The sequence below is a fragment of the Lampetra planeri genome, chromosome 11 (assembly GCF_965212315.1).
Source record: "Lampetra planeri chromosome 11, kcLamPlan1.2.h2, whole genome shotgun sequence".
Taxonomy (NCBI): Eukaryota; Metazoa; Chordata; class Hyperoartia; order Petromyzontiformes; family Petromyzontidae; genus Lampetra; species Lampetra planeri.
Window position 1 is genome coordinate 4033761 of NC_136117.1, and position 15237 is coordinate 4048997.

At 45.8% G+C, this 15237-nt stretch overlaps 1 protein-coding gene across 1 annotated transcript in view; it reads left to right on the forward strand.

The window, feature by feature from the left end:
- LOC144721221 (dynein axonemal heavy chain 3-like) overlaps positions 1-15237 on the forward strand; it is an 814808-nt gene that overhangs the window by 155309 nt on the left and 644262 nt on the right. Inside the window, exons 4-5 of the mRNA XM_078598660.1 lie at positions 4310-4389; positions 5323-5455. Of these exons, the coding sequence (XP_078454786.1) occupies positions 4310-4389; positions 5323-5455 (213 nt within the window). The remainder of the gene's footprint in view (positions 1-4309; positions 4390-5322; positions 5456-15237) is intronic.

A 15237-nucleotide genomic window follows, 5' to 3' on the forward strand; every position in this document is an offset into this window, starting at 1 on the left:
GAGACCTTCATTATTCTTTGCTCCTGTGATAGGAGTACGTTCTACATTATGCCCCTTCGATAGATCCGCGTGTGGGTGGATTAAAGAGCCGCACGTGGCTTGGCAGACGCCGGTTGGCCTCCGCTGCCTTAACACACCGAGGGCAGCAGAATTTGAGGGTATTTGGAACCGGCTCACTCGCTGCTTGCCTGCGACTCCTCCTGCCTCCTCCGAGCCATTCTCTGACATTGAGGGTGTTGCAATTGTTGCAGTGATTAAATTTCGATTTAAAGCTTTCGTAACTGCAGGGATTCATATTCTTGGTTCTTTCGGTAAAGTCAAGTAGAAGGGAAGTAATGAAATAATAAAAATTGAACAATACAATTCTCACAACGTTTCGATTGCAACACAAGCAGCAATCATCATCAGGTGATGATGATTGCTTGTGTTGCAATACGTGACTTTACCGAAAGAGCCATGAATACGTTACCGTGATGTCACATTTCCCTGCGTTTAGACATCTTCTGTTGGTTGTTTGTTCACACCGATGTCAATATTCCCATAATACTGTCCAGGTAGTCCCCGACGGTCCGACTTACGATATTTCGATCTTACGATGGCGATAGAAAATATGAAAAAATTGTAAAATATTTTAAATTTTGCGCGGCAGGCAAACGCAGCAGCGTACGAGGTACAATACTGTATGTTGGGACGCTGCCGGGATGTACTGTACGCATATAGTTTATACAGTACGGTACTGTAAATTGCTTTGTTTTGCTAAATTATCACCATTCTTTAAGACTCCTGGTTAGGCTAGGCCATTTTCGACTTACGATATTTTCGACTTACGATGGGGTCGTCGTAACGCATCTCCATCGTAAGTCGGGGACTACCTGTACACTGCAAAATATAATTTTTACGTGAGCGCTAAGTTGTCACCAACCGTGCTAATTGGAGGTACGGGGGGAAGGAGAGTAAACTAAACACAAAAATCAGTTCCAAAGAAATTAGTTTTAAATCTAGATTTTAACAGTACATAGCTCCATTTGCTTCTGAATATCGGAAGGAAGAGTGTTCCAGACGGCCGCAAAGGCGCATCTGTAAGCACGCGATTCAGTGACCATCTTTGTTCGATGGCTAGCCAGAAGCCGCTGTGAGGATGACCGGAGTTTGCGTGTAGATACTTTGTGCTCCTTGACGATAGACACGTCCTCGGCATGGTTACGTGGAGTTAACACTGCTGGCTCAAGGTCGCCAATGGCGATGAGTTCTGCACAAAGTTCCTTTGAGTGTGGAAATTATTTAATTTCTACGTTGCCTTTTAAACAAGCACGCACGCATAGATTAAACTATTTTCAGCAAATTAATACGTGTGGGAGGAAACCGGAGTACCTGTGGAATAACCACTCGAGCGAGGGAGCAACCATCCACCCCATGCATATGGGATAGATGGAGATTAGTCCGCACTTGCTGTGCCGCCTTCTCCTCGACACCCACGCACAGTAAGGGAGATTTGCAACATTTAGTACGGCCCATCAACGCTCTTCTCCACTGTACTGGACCACAGGTGCACGTAGTCACCACCGCCGGCCACGGCGTGTAGTGCAATCACGCACGTGGTGTGTCACGAGCGTGGGACCGACACAGCTTGAGTGGCTTCATGGTACGAGCCCACATTGAACCTCCACACGTCCGCAGGGAACACATTCTCCTCCAAGAGCACCACCGGCTGTCAGCCAACGAAGCACTCCCGCTGACAAAGGACCTCAAAACCCCCAGATGCACACATTAAATCCCGCTTCCCCTACTGGCATACACTCCAAACCCTACAAACCGATGACAGCCCTGCCTCTTGATGGCGCACCTCCTGGTTGACTGCAAACGTCACCGATTTTGCAACCTGGTAACTGACTCCCGAGCAGTGGAGTGCCAGGGTTCAACCTGCCAGATTTAACTTGAGCAATTGCTCCACAAGTGGGCCGTGAGGAGGAGCCCAAATTGTTACCGTGGCCACCCTAGTCAGACGATCGCCCGCGTACCAAACTCCTGCCGTGAGAGATCCATTCCTGGTGGCACCGCAACCACTCACTGAAGTGGGATGAATATGAAAGCGAAGGACGTTGCCGTGTCCATCTCAGTTGACGGTCGAAATTCCAAGCAGAGCTGCAAGCCAGCCAGAGTTATCCAGGGTTGAGCTCTGAAAAATATCCCATGAAAAAATTCAGCCCTGGCTGTAACAGTCTGTACCCTGGGCCCGACCGACACGTGTGGATAAAGAGGGAAACACTTAAGAAGTGGTGACGGATTTTGAGGCCAGCATTAGTCCTAATGGCACAGCTGTCCATACTATAACAGCAGGTTGACGAATGGTAGAACGGTTAGGACCTGCATCAAAAGTGACCCTAAAGCTTTTTGCTGTGGTCAGGTAGAGCTAGGAGGCAGCCACAATCATTCGAGGCAAGTGCTTTAAATGCGTCAGATTTTCCTCGCGGTACGATCCTGCCCCGATGAGAATTGCTTGAATCGCTTAAATTAATGAATAAATACAAAGTGCGTTGTTTTTTTTAAATTATGATCTTGGTTTGGAGCGGATTTAGGCAGAGGAGCCTCTCTTTTGCAAAGGAAACTGGGGAAAAAAATCTGCGCTGCTTGGTGGCAAAAACAACGGGCTTTCTGAAACGGGGAAAAAAATACAATTTGGCACCGGGGAATCAAATAAACAAAATAAATAAAACAACAATAATTGGAAAGCTGAAAGGGGGAAAGAAACCACGCATCAACAATACTTAGCGTAAAGACAAATAAACAATTCTGCAATTGGGAATACTGTATTGACAAGCAAACAAACGGCGCATTAATAATTCTAAGTTTAAAATCTCAACTGCACTGGGAATTAGTTTTTTTGACAATTTGTTGTTTATAAATTTGTTTTCCAAGCAAGAAAAACAAGTTTTAGTTATTTTTTAACGATAATATATCGTCTATTTGGTCACGTGACACCGTGGTGAGAACGCTCGACTTGCAGGTGGAAGGTTACGAGTTCAAACCCTGGTTTGGTTGGTCAACTCACCACATCATCTCTGTGGGAATATTGTTGTCTTGAAGAATAGACTACCCCTGTTATAAGGAATGTGGAATTTCATTCACTGCGCTCGAAGTCACCGATAGAGACGAACGTTGAACGTGACATCTCCCGGTTTTGATGTTTTGGTTGGAGATTCACACGGGCAGCTGTAAGAGGTCAATTGCATACAACTGTTGACAACGTTGAGTTGTACCTCAATACGGAGCATGAACATCGATTTCATCGTTCACATCTATCGTTAATGTTCATTGTAAAACAAAAATGTTACTTAACTTGTGCTTCGTTTAAAGCGGCATGGTTTGTATGTCTGTATGTTGAACGTCTTTCACACCGCGCGTAGCCAACCGTGCTAATCGGAGGTTTCGGGGGGAAGGACAACAAACTAAACACATTTAGATCTTGACTTTAAGCTTTCGTGACTGCAGGAATTCATATTCTTTGGGTCTTTCGGTAAACTCACGTAGATAGAACAATATTTTGTTTTATCGTTCTATCTACGTGACTTTACCGAAAGACCGAAACAATACATTTAGATATTCTTGAGTGCATCTCGTGTTTTGTATGTTGGACTTAAACGCCGTGTTTCTTTCATTGTGCGTTTCTCGCAGGGTTGTTATTAACCTTGGGCCTCGTCTGAACCTCCTTTCCTGAAGCAATTGGAAAGCAAACGAATCGTGGTTTCTAATCATTCCCAGAGAACGCGCGCAATTTGATGGCTGTCGGGCTTTTAAAGATCATTGTTTTATCAGCAGCAGCTCCTCGCTCTCAGCCACTTCAGAGAAACAAGTGCAAAACAGTGTTGCTCTGCCTCAGTGGGTTGTGAGTAATAAATAAATTAACGACAATGAAATCAAACAAATGAAACAGAAAAGCCATCTGCTTTTGACACCGTAAAAGACCACATTTAATCCTTTGACCGTGGGGATTTGGAGAGCTGTGTTGTTTTTTTGTCCCACCAGTAGCGTTTTCCTCTCAACAGCCTGCACCGGACTTGACTTCACTGATGCTCATCAGTTTGTGTGCGGCCTCTCAGCCCATTGCCACTTGTTGGCCGCGTGTTATTGGCAAGGGCCATCAACAAACACAAGAGGGTGTCTGAAACGGAGGGCTTTAAAAGAAAGCCTAAAAAAAAAGTGTCGCGCGCAAATAAAGCATCGCATTCAATAGAGACAAAAAAAATCACTTTTAATCTTTTTGGAGACAATTTCGTTCTTTCAGTTTGCGTATTTTTTTTTATCCTTCCAGCGACTCCATCGGCAACAACTACAGCCCGACTGCCCGCGACCTCTCCACGCATGGCATCTACAAGCTGCTCAGTACACCAGGTGAGTGAGAGAGCATCTGCTAGCACCGCCAAAGTCGATGCTTTTCTAAACTGGCTGTTACCATTCGCTCTCAGTAGTTCCGTTCACATGACCACCGATCACTGTCATGGAGATCTGTTAAAACCACCCCAAGGGATTTTTTTTTAAATCGAGATCTGACGTCTGTTAAAGCAACTGACAGTCGCTTTTAAAACGGTCTACTGAAGCCTAATGCCACTCATAGTGCTCTATAAAGGGTTACTTCGGCACCTTACATTCCATAATATTATGCATTGCGTTTTGCTATTTATATGATGATAACTCTGAGCCCAAGCCCAAGGTTTGCAGCAAATTAAATGCAGTAATTCAACAGCTTGCTACACAGGTCACTGTTTATCGACCTTTATGCAAGCGAGCGAAGATCGGTTAAATACACAGAGAATGTGGCTGCGCCAGGGAGACTTGGACACACTAGCACGCACGCGCCTCCGCGCGGCCCCGCCATGCCCCTAATTGCATGTGGATTTAGTGCGCGCGGCATCGCGCCGCGCACCTCACTATTAATTAATCGGCAAGTGACCTGGCCGAGGCTGGGCCGCAAATGGACGACGAGGGCTTCGGCAGAGAGCGGCTCCTTCGCCAGAGCGCCCACGCGGTGATTGACGACCGAGATCTCGAGCCATCGAGCGGCCGCTTATATTTACGGCGGGCCGGCCGCGATGCGAGAGAGCTTCCGAGCTCGCTCGTTCGCTCGCTCACTCCCTCGCCCGCCCGCGCGGCACTGCCGCTCCGCTCGCATTGCCGAAGCGAGCGAGGTGTGAAGCCGCACCATTTCAGGCTCATCTGGCAGCTCGGCGGCGGCGTCGGCGGAGCGAGCCGTTGGCGCGTTCTCAATTTTGCGTTCGGTTCGGCCGGTGACCCTGCGCCGTGTTTGCGCGGCGTGCGACCGCGTAGAGCCGGCGGCGCTGAGGAGGAGCGGGGAGCCGGGTGAGCGCTCGCGCCCGCCGCTCCGTGGCAGGGCGCCGGGCGGCGCGGGTCTGTCCGAGCGAGCACGCGGAACCGGCCGGCGATCCGGGGCCCTCCCGAGGTACAATCTCCTTTCTCACGGCCGCACGCCACGGCGGCTCTTCGTGGCGAGGCGGTGGTCGTTCGTGTGAATGTTCCTTCGTGGGGTCAGAGAGCTCGACCTTGACGAACAAACATAGGAGGCGTTTTTTTGGGCCCCAGAAGCTCTATAGGTGCACGCGGAGGATGCTGAAAATGTCACGGTGAGATGCGGTTCGGAATTAAATGGGGTAGCGTAAAGCGTACGACGCAATCGGGAATAGGAGTTTGCAGTGAGTGAGGCTTGTTTGCATGTTCGAGGGGGGCAGCTCGTGCAGTGAGGCATTGGAGTGCCATCAAGAGGTTGGACACCAAGAAGGACGACCTCCAGCAAAGGTGATTGGATACCGCGAGAGAAAGACTCTGACGGTTGCGTGTTGACTTCAACAGCGGCAGGATCTAGCAACACGAAGAGTGACGGTGATGTCTGGCGATGGTGTTGTCATCAGCATTGGCTATGATGGCTTCATCACTGTGATTATAACTTTTGAGTGATTGATGCCATTGCTTTTACCCGGTGAGAGGTAATTTGCATTAATTGCTCCTGTTCCCTGAATTTTTATAAACCTGTGGAAAGTTGCCATATTGGCATTGAATAGTGGTACATTTATGCCAAATATCTTTAGCATTTGTTTTGTTCCTGATATTAAACAGGCCATTGGTCACCTTGGTGGCTATGCACGTGGCCCGTAGTCCAGCACTGTGGAGGTAGCGAGGGTTGGTGGATCACACGCAGATGTTGTCAAACTCCCTTCCCTTGGGCATCGAAGTGGAGCCATGCCCTGGCTTGGCCAGGAGAATGCGGTGCAGAAAATGTTGACTCCACCTGTTCTGTCTGTGCGGTTGCCTCTCAGTGCCCCAGTTTCCTCCCACGTGCATGGACACTCATTCAAATTGTCTGAAAACATCTAAATGTAACAGAGGACCTCCAGAGCTTGGGAAATTGCTGGCGCCGGCTCACTGCGTGGCTGCCTTCCCACTCGTCTGCGGTTCCTCCTCTCGCCTCTTAGTTGTTCTCTGTCTGTGAGAGTGAGCGAATGCTGTGCATATTACGAGTTGAAATTATTCTCGTAATAATACATTAGGATGTGTAGTGTGGTTGCTTAATTGTCGTTGTTAATTCGGTTTGGTTTGGGTAATTTTCCATTATGTAGGTTGTTTGTGTTAGATGGCGTGAATATAAATGTGTTGTTAAACCTGCCACCACCCGACGCAGCCAATTGGTAAGGTTTGTCACGTAAATAGAATATGCCAATTAGTTACTAGTACAGCACACGTGGGTTGGAGACCAAATCCACAACTTTTACAATCTGAGTACGACGTTTCGCCAGTAATTACAACTAGCTTCATCTGCCGAAACGTCGTACTCGGATTGTAAATGTTGTGGATTTATTCTCCAAAACACCGGTGTGCTGTACTAGTAACTAATTGGCATGTTCTATTTACGTGACGAACCTTATTAATTGGCTCTGTCGGGTGGTGGCCGGTTTAACGGCACATTTATATTTACGCCATCTAACACAGAACACCTACATTACGGATGATATTGGTCGCGAAAGCCTACGTGTTAAACTTGAGTTGTTTTGTTGGGAGTTTTGGGGGGATTTGGGATTGGGGCTACGATACCAGAACACCGTGGCCTATATATTTGCAAATGATGATGTGCCAAGTCTCTGACGGTCTCTTTTTGCGGAAGATGGCACAATTGGTAATTCGTTGGTGAGCAAGCTGATCACTAGCCCGCCGAGTACACTTCAACTGCAGGCGCGTCGAGAGCACGGACAACTCAGAGTCAGAGGGACTGTATGGTCAAATGGGAAATGCGTGATGCTGACCTCCATCAGTGACCCTGTGCCACGAGTGAATATTTCCCATTCGGACAGAAGTGGCCAGTCTCTCTGTCGGACAACCGCTGTGGAATTCCTGCAAAGTGGTATTCGTTTTATTATAGGATGAGTCAACCCTCGACCGGGATTTGAATTCACAACCTTCTGATCATGAGTCAAGCACTCAAAGCATGGCTAAGTGTTCCGACAAGGGGCTATCATCACTCAAGCCACGAAATGATTTTGCTCCAGACATTGGCCTCTGTTTGAAATTGGCCATGCAGAGTGTGCAAGACCTTCTTGCCACCGTTTGATAACCGGTGCCTGATCGGTCATCTCCAACTAAAATGGCACAATCTGCAGTGAATGTTGATGTACTGCACAGCGAGAGATAATTCCGTGAGAAATGGCACCCCCTGTGATTTCTTTTATTCTCACAAATGGAAACTGCCTGTTTTTTGTTTTGTTTTTTTGCTGTATAACTACCAAGGCTGATTTCTTTATGCATTGGCTATGCCTTGTCTGTAACATGGGGTCAAGATCACATGATTAAAAGCGATCCGAGATGAAGAGAACTTTAGCGTACAGTTGTGCTGCTACTAATAGGCTCTAGCCCGATTGAAAATCTGGTTTAATTGATCAGCGTTGCCCCCAAAATTGGACACCCAAACCGGAGCCAAAAAGGACAATTTCCAAATCTGAAATCATGTCGCCTTAACAGCTACTTATCGGCGTCTGTACTACAAGTTAATTGTTTGATAGCATTACACAATCTGTACATATACACGTTTTTTTCTCCCTCGCTTTTTTTTTTAAATAATGACTGCTGGTTCAACGCAGCATGCTTACATAAGCACCTTGTGGGCAAATAACAGTTATTCTGCTTTTGAGAGACTGGCCTCCGTCATAGGAATGTGGAATTTTAACCACTGGCAAACCTGACACCAGTGGGAATGAACGCCACCCAATGTCACTTTGAGGTGGAAGACGCTTTGACGCTTTTGCTAGTTTTTTCGTTTTTAAAACAAGCTGGGAGCAGGTGGCACGTAGCTTGCAATGCAGAGCACACACGCTGTCACGTGGAAATGCCAAGGCGGTGGAGTATTTTTGGAAATTCGCGCACAGTGTCACATTCCCCAGATGGTCCAAGAAACACAAGTTGCTGTGAACTCACTTTTTTTTTTATTAAGTTTGATTAACCAAAGGAGAACTCCTGTCAGAGCTGAGCTAAATGGAGGTGGCTTGTGGTACCTGGCCGTCTGTTTTCTCAGCTGTGCCCCGCGCACACACACACGCACACTCCACGACTCGCTGTGTGCGGGACACACACGTGTACACACACACAGTAGCGTGTTTAGTAGCCAGGTAATGATTTACCCTTCTCCTGCGAATCAATCAATTGTCGACAATCATCAAGCGTGATTTTTACTTGAGCTGGTTGTGAACCAGAACGCCTGGGTTTGATCCCCGGCCCGGGCTCACGTTGGTGGCGAGTGATACTTGGACCAGTCCTGGTCTCCCTTGAATTCACCAACATGCATCTAACCAGCATGGTGACGTGTGTTCAAACAAATCTCATGACCATACTCTTTGGTTGTTTTCGGTAAAGTCACGTAGGTGAAAGCAAAATTAAAATAAAACAACTACATTAAAAAAAAATTCAATTTAGTTTTCACCTACTTGACTTTACCGAAAAAACCAAAGAGTATGGATCCTTGCAGTCACGAAAACTTCAAATCTAGAATGAATCTCGTGACCGTACGGTGTGGACAGGCCTTCATCCAGTGGTGTGTTGACAAGGGACTGTAAATTATTTTTGTTTGAAATTATTCTTCCAATTGTGTGTTATTCATTATTCTGTCTTGTTTTGCATCATTTGCATAAAAATTCGAGTAAGATTATCCCAATCTGTAAGTCGCAAATTCTCTCTCACACACACACACACCATGTCATGCATGCGCCTTGAGTTGTAGTAATCCATTTAAACTGCTGAATTGGTTCACACGTTCGTTTTTTTCCTGCACGTTCTGCTTACGTGACAACCCTTACGAGTTGGCTGTGTCGGGTGGTGGCGGGTTTTAACGACACAATTATATATTTACGCGATCTAACCCAAAAAACCTCTGTTATGGAAGTTGATGGGTGTCACCATTTGCCGAGGCAATTACGAACGTGAAATAAATCCGAGGTTCTTTCTTCATTGCAGTGCTTTGTTTCACTCACGTGGCTTTTATTATTTCATGCTCGAGCCATCTCAATAAAAGCCTGTTTCTCTCATTCATTATTGTTCATTGAAAACGAAAGTAGCATTTAATTATTTTACTTTGTGCGGCGTATATAATTACACATGTATAATTACACATGCAGCGCTCTATGTAATGGCACGCTAATGCGAGGCTATGAATTTAAAAACAAAAACTATAGGAAACCATACGGCTCGTTCAGACAAACCGTAGGGTTCCTAGATGCCATTCGTATTCATTAAGGTATTATTATTATTTTTCCTTGAAGCGGAAAGAATTTGGCGAGAGTTATAACTATTTTGCTTCGTATATTTGCCTGTCCCATGTTGGGAAATGACCTTTTTTGAAATGGTGTCACTTCAGTTTGGGTTTGTTGTATTGGTTTAGGGCCACACACACACACACTTTACAAATGTTATCGAAATTACATGCTGTGCTATCAGCAAAAATAGCATATAGAAAGCCCTAAATTGTCCACGTTTTAGTTCTGATATTCTGCTATTTGCAATAATTGCTTTGGACTGTTTACATTACACCCCATGCCAGGGTATAATTTTACTCACAAGCTGACACTTAACTCTCAATTTTCACACTGGGAATTGCAGTTAAACTATAAACTCTTTTTATTTTACCAGGTAAGGCGACCTGGCCACAAATGATAGCTCAACGAAGTGACTCATCATGTGGAAATGTATATCAGCCAAATAATCTAAATGCCTGTTTCTAAATGTGGAGGGAAAACCCGAGGATCCGGAGATGAATCCAAGCGACCACGGGGAGAGAGACATGCAAACTCCAAATATACAGGCGTGAGTGTCAGGATCGAACCCACGAGCCCCTGCATACCGGGCGAGGTAGTTCACATCTCGCCAGCCCATCATCCTTTTAGGGACAATGTACATAATCGGTGACATCTCAGGCAATGGTCTTTCTCACTTTGCTTCACATGACTCCCATTATTGTTTGTACTTTATTTAAGGAAGTGAGCTGTGGGTGTTGTTTGTGCCTCCGCACCACTGCCAACACAGCAGCATCACCAAATGTTTTTATTTCTTGGCACTGAGCTATCATTTACATAAATGTTTTAGTTATTTGTGTACCTTCCCGATACTTTGCACTCCTATCGTGTTTTTGTATTGTTGGTTTTTGTAACGTTCTGACCCGCCCCTACTGAACATCTGCGAAAAAGAGTTTAATAGCTCATCAGATTCCTACGGTACGAATAAATATCCTGCTTCTATTTCTGAATTTCAACCGGGCTTATGGAGATGTGAGCACTGCCCTACGTAATAGTTTGAGCACGGAGTCACTTTGACTAATGATACAAACCTAATGTCACTATATATACACATATAAAACATGTTAAGTTGCATGTCCTTCTCCAAATGTTTAAATCACCCTGTATGGGTATACATGCGGCGTACAAATAAAGCGTGTAAAATAAATATCTCGTGATATATTTCGTGGTAAAGCAACTACACACGTGATGTGTATAATTTAAAAGGGAGAAAAGCTGCTCCAAATAACTCCGCCGTGAGTGACATCCTCTACGACTTAAAGAACGGTTTCATTGTGAGCCAAGAAATTAACCAAAAAAACTGTTTTTTCTAGCGCTGACCGAGTCCATTTAATGTACTCCGGTGTTTAAATTCGGTGAATTGAATTGGTACACCGGCATCAATCCACGGAGGCAGCCAGTGTAAACAGTGTCATTAATCATGGCCCTGCCAGCCAAGTGTGCTGCGCGCGATTTTGTGCACATTGTTCTGGGATTACATTTATCTGTACAATGCTAAGAGACAATATATATTTACGTGTGTGTGTGTGTGTGTGCGGCGCGTGCGTGTGATGGAGTGGGGAGCGGTGGTGCAGCGGTGAGCGCGCCCGAGTTCGATTCCCGCTCACGGCCGACACCAGTGATAATTATCTGTACCGGTCCTGGGCCTCCCCTAGGTCGATTCAGCCTCAAATGAGTACCTCGTGCAGTGTGTAAAAGCATCGCCACCGGGGAGACAAAGGCGACCGGGCGTGGTGCTGGCCACCCACCCCGTCGTGTGCCTTGACAGCCTTCATAGGTGCTGCTCGCAAACAGCACTTGCCCCACGAGTCCGTTAAGGTTATATGGAGGATCGTTTATGGCGGACAGTGCCGAGAGCATTGGCACATTGGTTTGCATGCTGTGCTACCATCTCAGCAAACTGGTTTCAAATCCCAGCCGTGCACAACAGTGCCAAGTGGTCATCTTCTTGGTTCTTTCGGTAAAGTCACGTTGAATGGAAATAATAAAATAATAAAAATGAAACAATAAAATAATTCTCACGACGTTTCGGCCACAACGCAAGCAACGTTATTGAGTGGCATGCGGGAGGAGGCTGGAATACCTGGATGAGAAACCCACGCGCACGTGGAGGATAATGCTCAATGCTTTGCACAGATCGATTCAAGACTCCGTTGCTGAACCTCCACCTGCCGGCCGCCTCATAGCCCTAGCCTATCGAGTATTCGCAGCGAATCTCCCACCACACAACTATCCAGGCTCAATCCCTACTTAGATTCTGAGACCTGACGAACCCAGTGAGCGCGCAACGTTGGATCAACGTTGGCACGCGGTTGGAACTGTTAGACCAACGTTGGCCCAACGCTCCATTATTGTACGTAGGCATGTTGAACTTCTTCTGCACCGTACATAGCAGAGGTGGGACAAAGTCATTGTTATGCAAGTCCAAGTCGAGTCGCAAGTCATCAAATTCATGACTCGAGTCTGACTCGAGTCCAAGTCACATGACTCGAGTCCACACCTCTGGTACATAGCCTACCGTGCTAATCGGAGGTGCTCATTGTTACTGGGGAGATGTGACGCGCTCAGGTCGATTTGAATGTAGCCAATGGAAAAGCCCCACTCGAGACGTGAGTGTTCCCGTGCTGGCTATTATTGTGTTTGTTTTGGAGCCTTCAGGAGATATTGGATGGGGGGCATCGGAGGCTAAGCTTGCTGGTCGTGACTGACACCAGAACTGAGGGGGAATTCTTACATTGAAACGTGCGGTTTCGTTACGTTTCAACTGGGAGATGTGCGTTGCTATACCGGCGGATTATACTTTGTTCTACATTATATTGAAACCTTGGATGAATACGAGGTTTGATTTCATCTGACACATTCACAGGTAAATTACTTTGATTTGGTGTCCCTAGTAGGCACTGTATGTTAATTGCATTAACAAAAAAACTAATAATTTAAAGACTAAAGTTTGTGAGAACGGCGAGCTGGCAAAAATGTTGAGCATTTTTCCCCCATCTCAGCAAGAACAAAAATAATTACTCTATGCAATGTTTAAATCAAATTAACTTGTGGCATCACCACTGCTGACTCAGAACTACGGTAATGATATATCCACGTGTGATTGTGGGTTGGGGACCGGTGGTGTGGCGGTTAGCGCACTGCGCTACGAACCCGGCCCACCCAAGTTCGATTCAAGCACACAGTCAACGTCAGTGACGATTATGTTAACTGGTCCTAGGCCTCCCCTGGGAAGACAAAGGCGGTCAGGCGTGGTGCTGGCCACCCAACCCCTTCGTGTGTTGTGCCCGCCTTCATAGATGCTCGCTAACAGCACTTGCGCCAGACGTATGTAAAGGCTATATAGGGAATCTTTGTGCTTGTGATATGCATACTGGCCACAATGGTCGATGAGAGACTACACTGGGAGCCTTTGTTGTGGATCTTGGTATCCATATATCTTTGTGCATGTGTATATATTTAAGTGTATTTTTGAACCTGGGTGTTTGAGTCGGTATTGTACACACCTACCCTGATGACTACCGTATTCAGATCTTCGAAGCTACGCAGGTTTGAGCCTGGACATAAATTGGATGTGCGACCAGCATGCACGCCAGGTTGTCATGGGAGGCTGTGGGTCTGTGCTACCTTGAGCGCAGCAGACGGCAGTGTATCAACCAACATTGGTTGTTGTACTGTGCTTCTATGCTCCCACGTCTATGCCTTCACCAACCCGCGCTGACAAGCGAGGTAAGGGTCAAACAACCCCCACGACCTGGATTGTGTGGGGTGGCCGTCATCCAGCAGTGGACTTTAAAAGAGGGCCGGGCATCATTATGACATATCGACACTCGATTAGACGGTGTTATATAAGACCGCTCTTTAGTGGCAGACCTTGGTATTTATCTCCTGAACATATTACCTTACCCAAGAATAGAATATATATATATGCTTTGGTGTATATATATACAGTTCTATTTACAAAGGCAATACAATAAAGACAAAGCTCCCCCATATAGCCTTAACAGACTGCTGGGGCAAGTGCTGTTAGCAAGCATCTATGAAGGTCGGCATGGCACACGAGGGGGTGGGTGGCCAGCACCATGCCCGGTCGCCTTTGTCTCCACAGTGGCGATATTTACAGATCAGGTACTCATTTGAGGCCGAGTTGACCTAGGGGAGGCCCAGGACCGGTTCAGATTATTGTCACCGGTGTTGGCTGTGAGTGGGAATCGAACTCGGGCCGCTGGGTTGAAGTGTAGCGCTAACTGTTGCACTGCCGCTCCACACAAATTCAAAACAGTATACAAATACACACACAAACGAATATATTTTTTCATGCAAAAATTCAAATAGGTTTTACCCTTTCTGGCAATATAACAGAAGGTGTTAAGATGCCCAAACACCAAGCAGAAACCTTTTTCAAGGCATCAGGTCTGCATGAACCACACGTACGTGTGGCAAAACATGAAACAAACACGCTCTGAAAACATTTCTATATTGTCAAGTTCTAATACTTGAATTGTATTTGGACTGTTCGCCTTTTGGTGTTCTCTGGTCGAACACTGGTGATGAGACAAGGCCATAAAGAAGGATGTCTCTGGTGTAGGCCAATCAGTTTCAAAGGCAATGCCTATATATCATGAGAGCATGTGCGTGTGCATGTTTTGCCACAAGTACGTGTGGTTCATGCAGACTTGATGCCTTGAAAAATGTTCCTTTTTGGAGTTTGAACATCTTAACACCCCCTGTTTTATTGCCAAGAAGGGTAAAACCTATTATTTTTGCATCATCTTGGATACTGGCAAGAGAGTGTCCCCATTAATATATTTGTAACATATCTTCGTATAATGGCAATACAGTAATTGCATGGCAAGCTTCACCCTTCTTCCCATGCTGTAATCTTATCGTTAACCGTAATGAGCAGGGCTTCATTATTTTACTGAACGAAGATTAAACGTCTCACCCCCGGCTAAACGAGGGATGTTCTCGCGGCGAATTCCCACTTTCTCTCGGTCGTTTTGGAAAAGATCAAGCGACCCTCCTCTGGGTCTGCCTGCGCCACTCTTTATCTCTGAACAGAACTCTCTACTTTCATTATATAATTATTCTTTTTACTATTTTTTGTTTTATTATCACTGTGTAAATTTTTTTTTTTGATCCTGGGTAGTAAGTGTTATTTCCTAATTGCTTATGCCTCAAAAGTAGAGGAAATGGCTATTATTCCCCACAAACTTTGCTTTTGTAACCAGGACATTGATATTTAGAAATGTATCTTTTTTACAGAAAATCCCAGATAGATTCATTGCTGAGTAAAATTACAGTAACATCTAGAACATTCTAGAACTTTTCAGTAATATAAATAGTAGTATAAATATAGGGGCATTAAGCCCACTAGTTCAGTTTAGTTCCAGCTGCC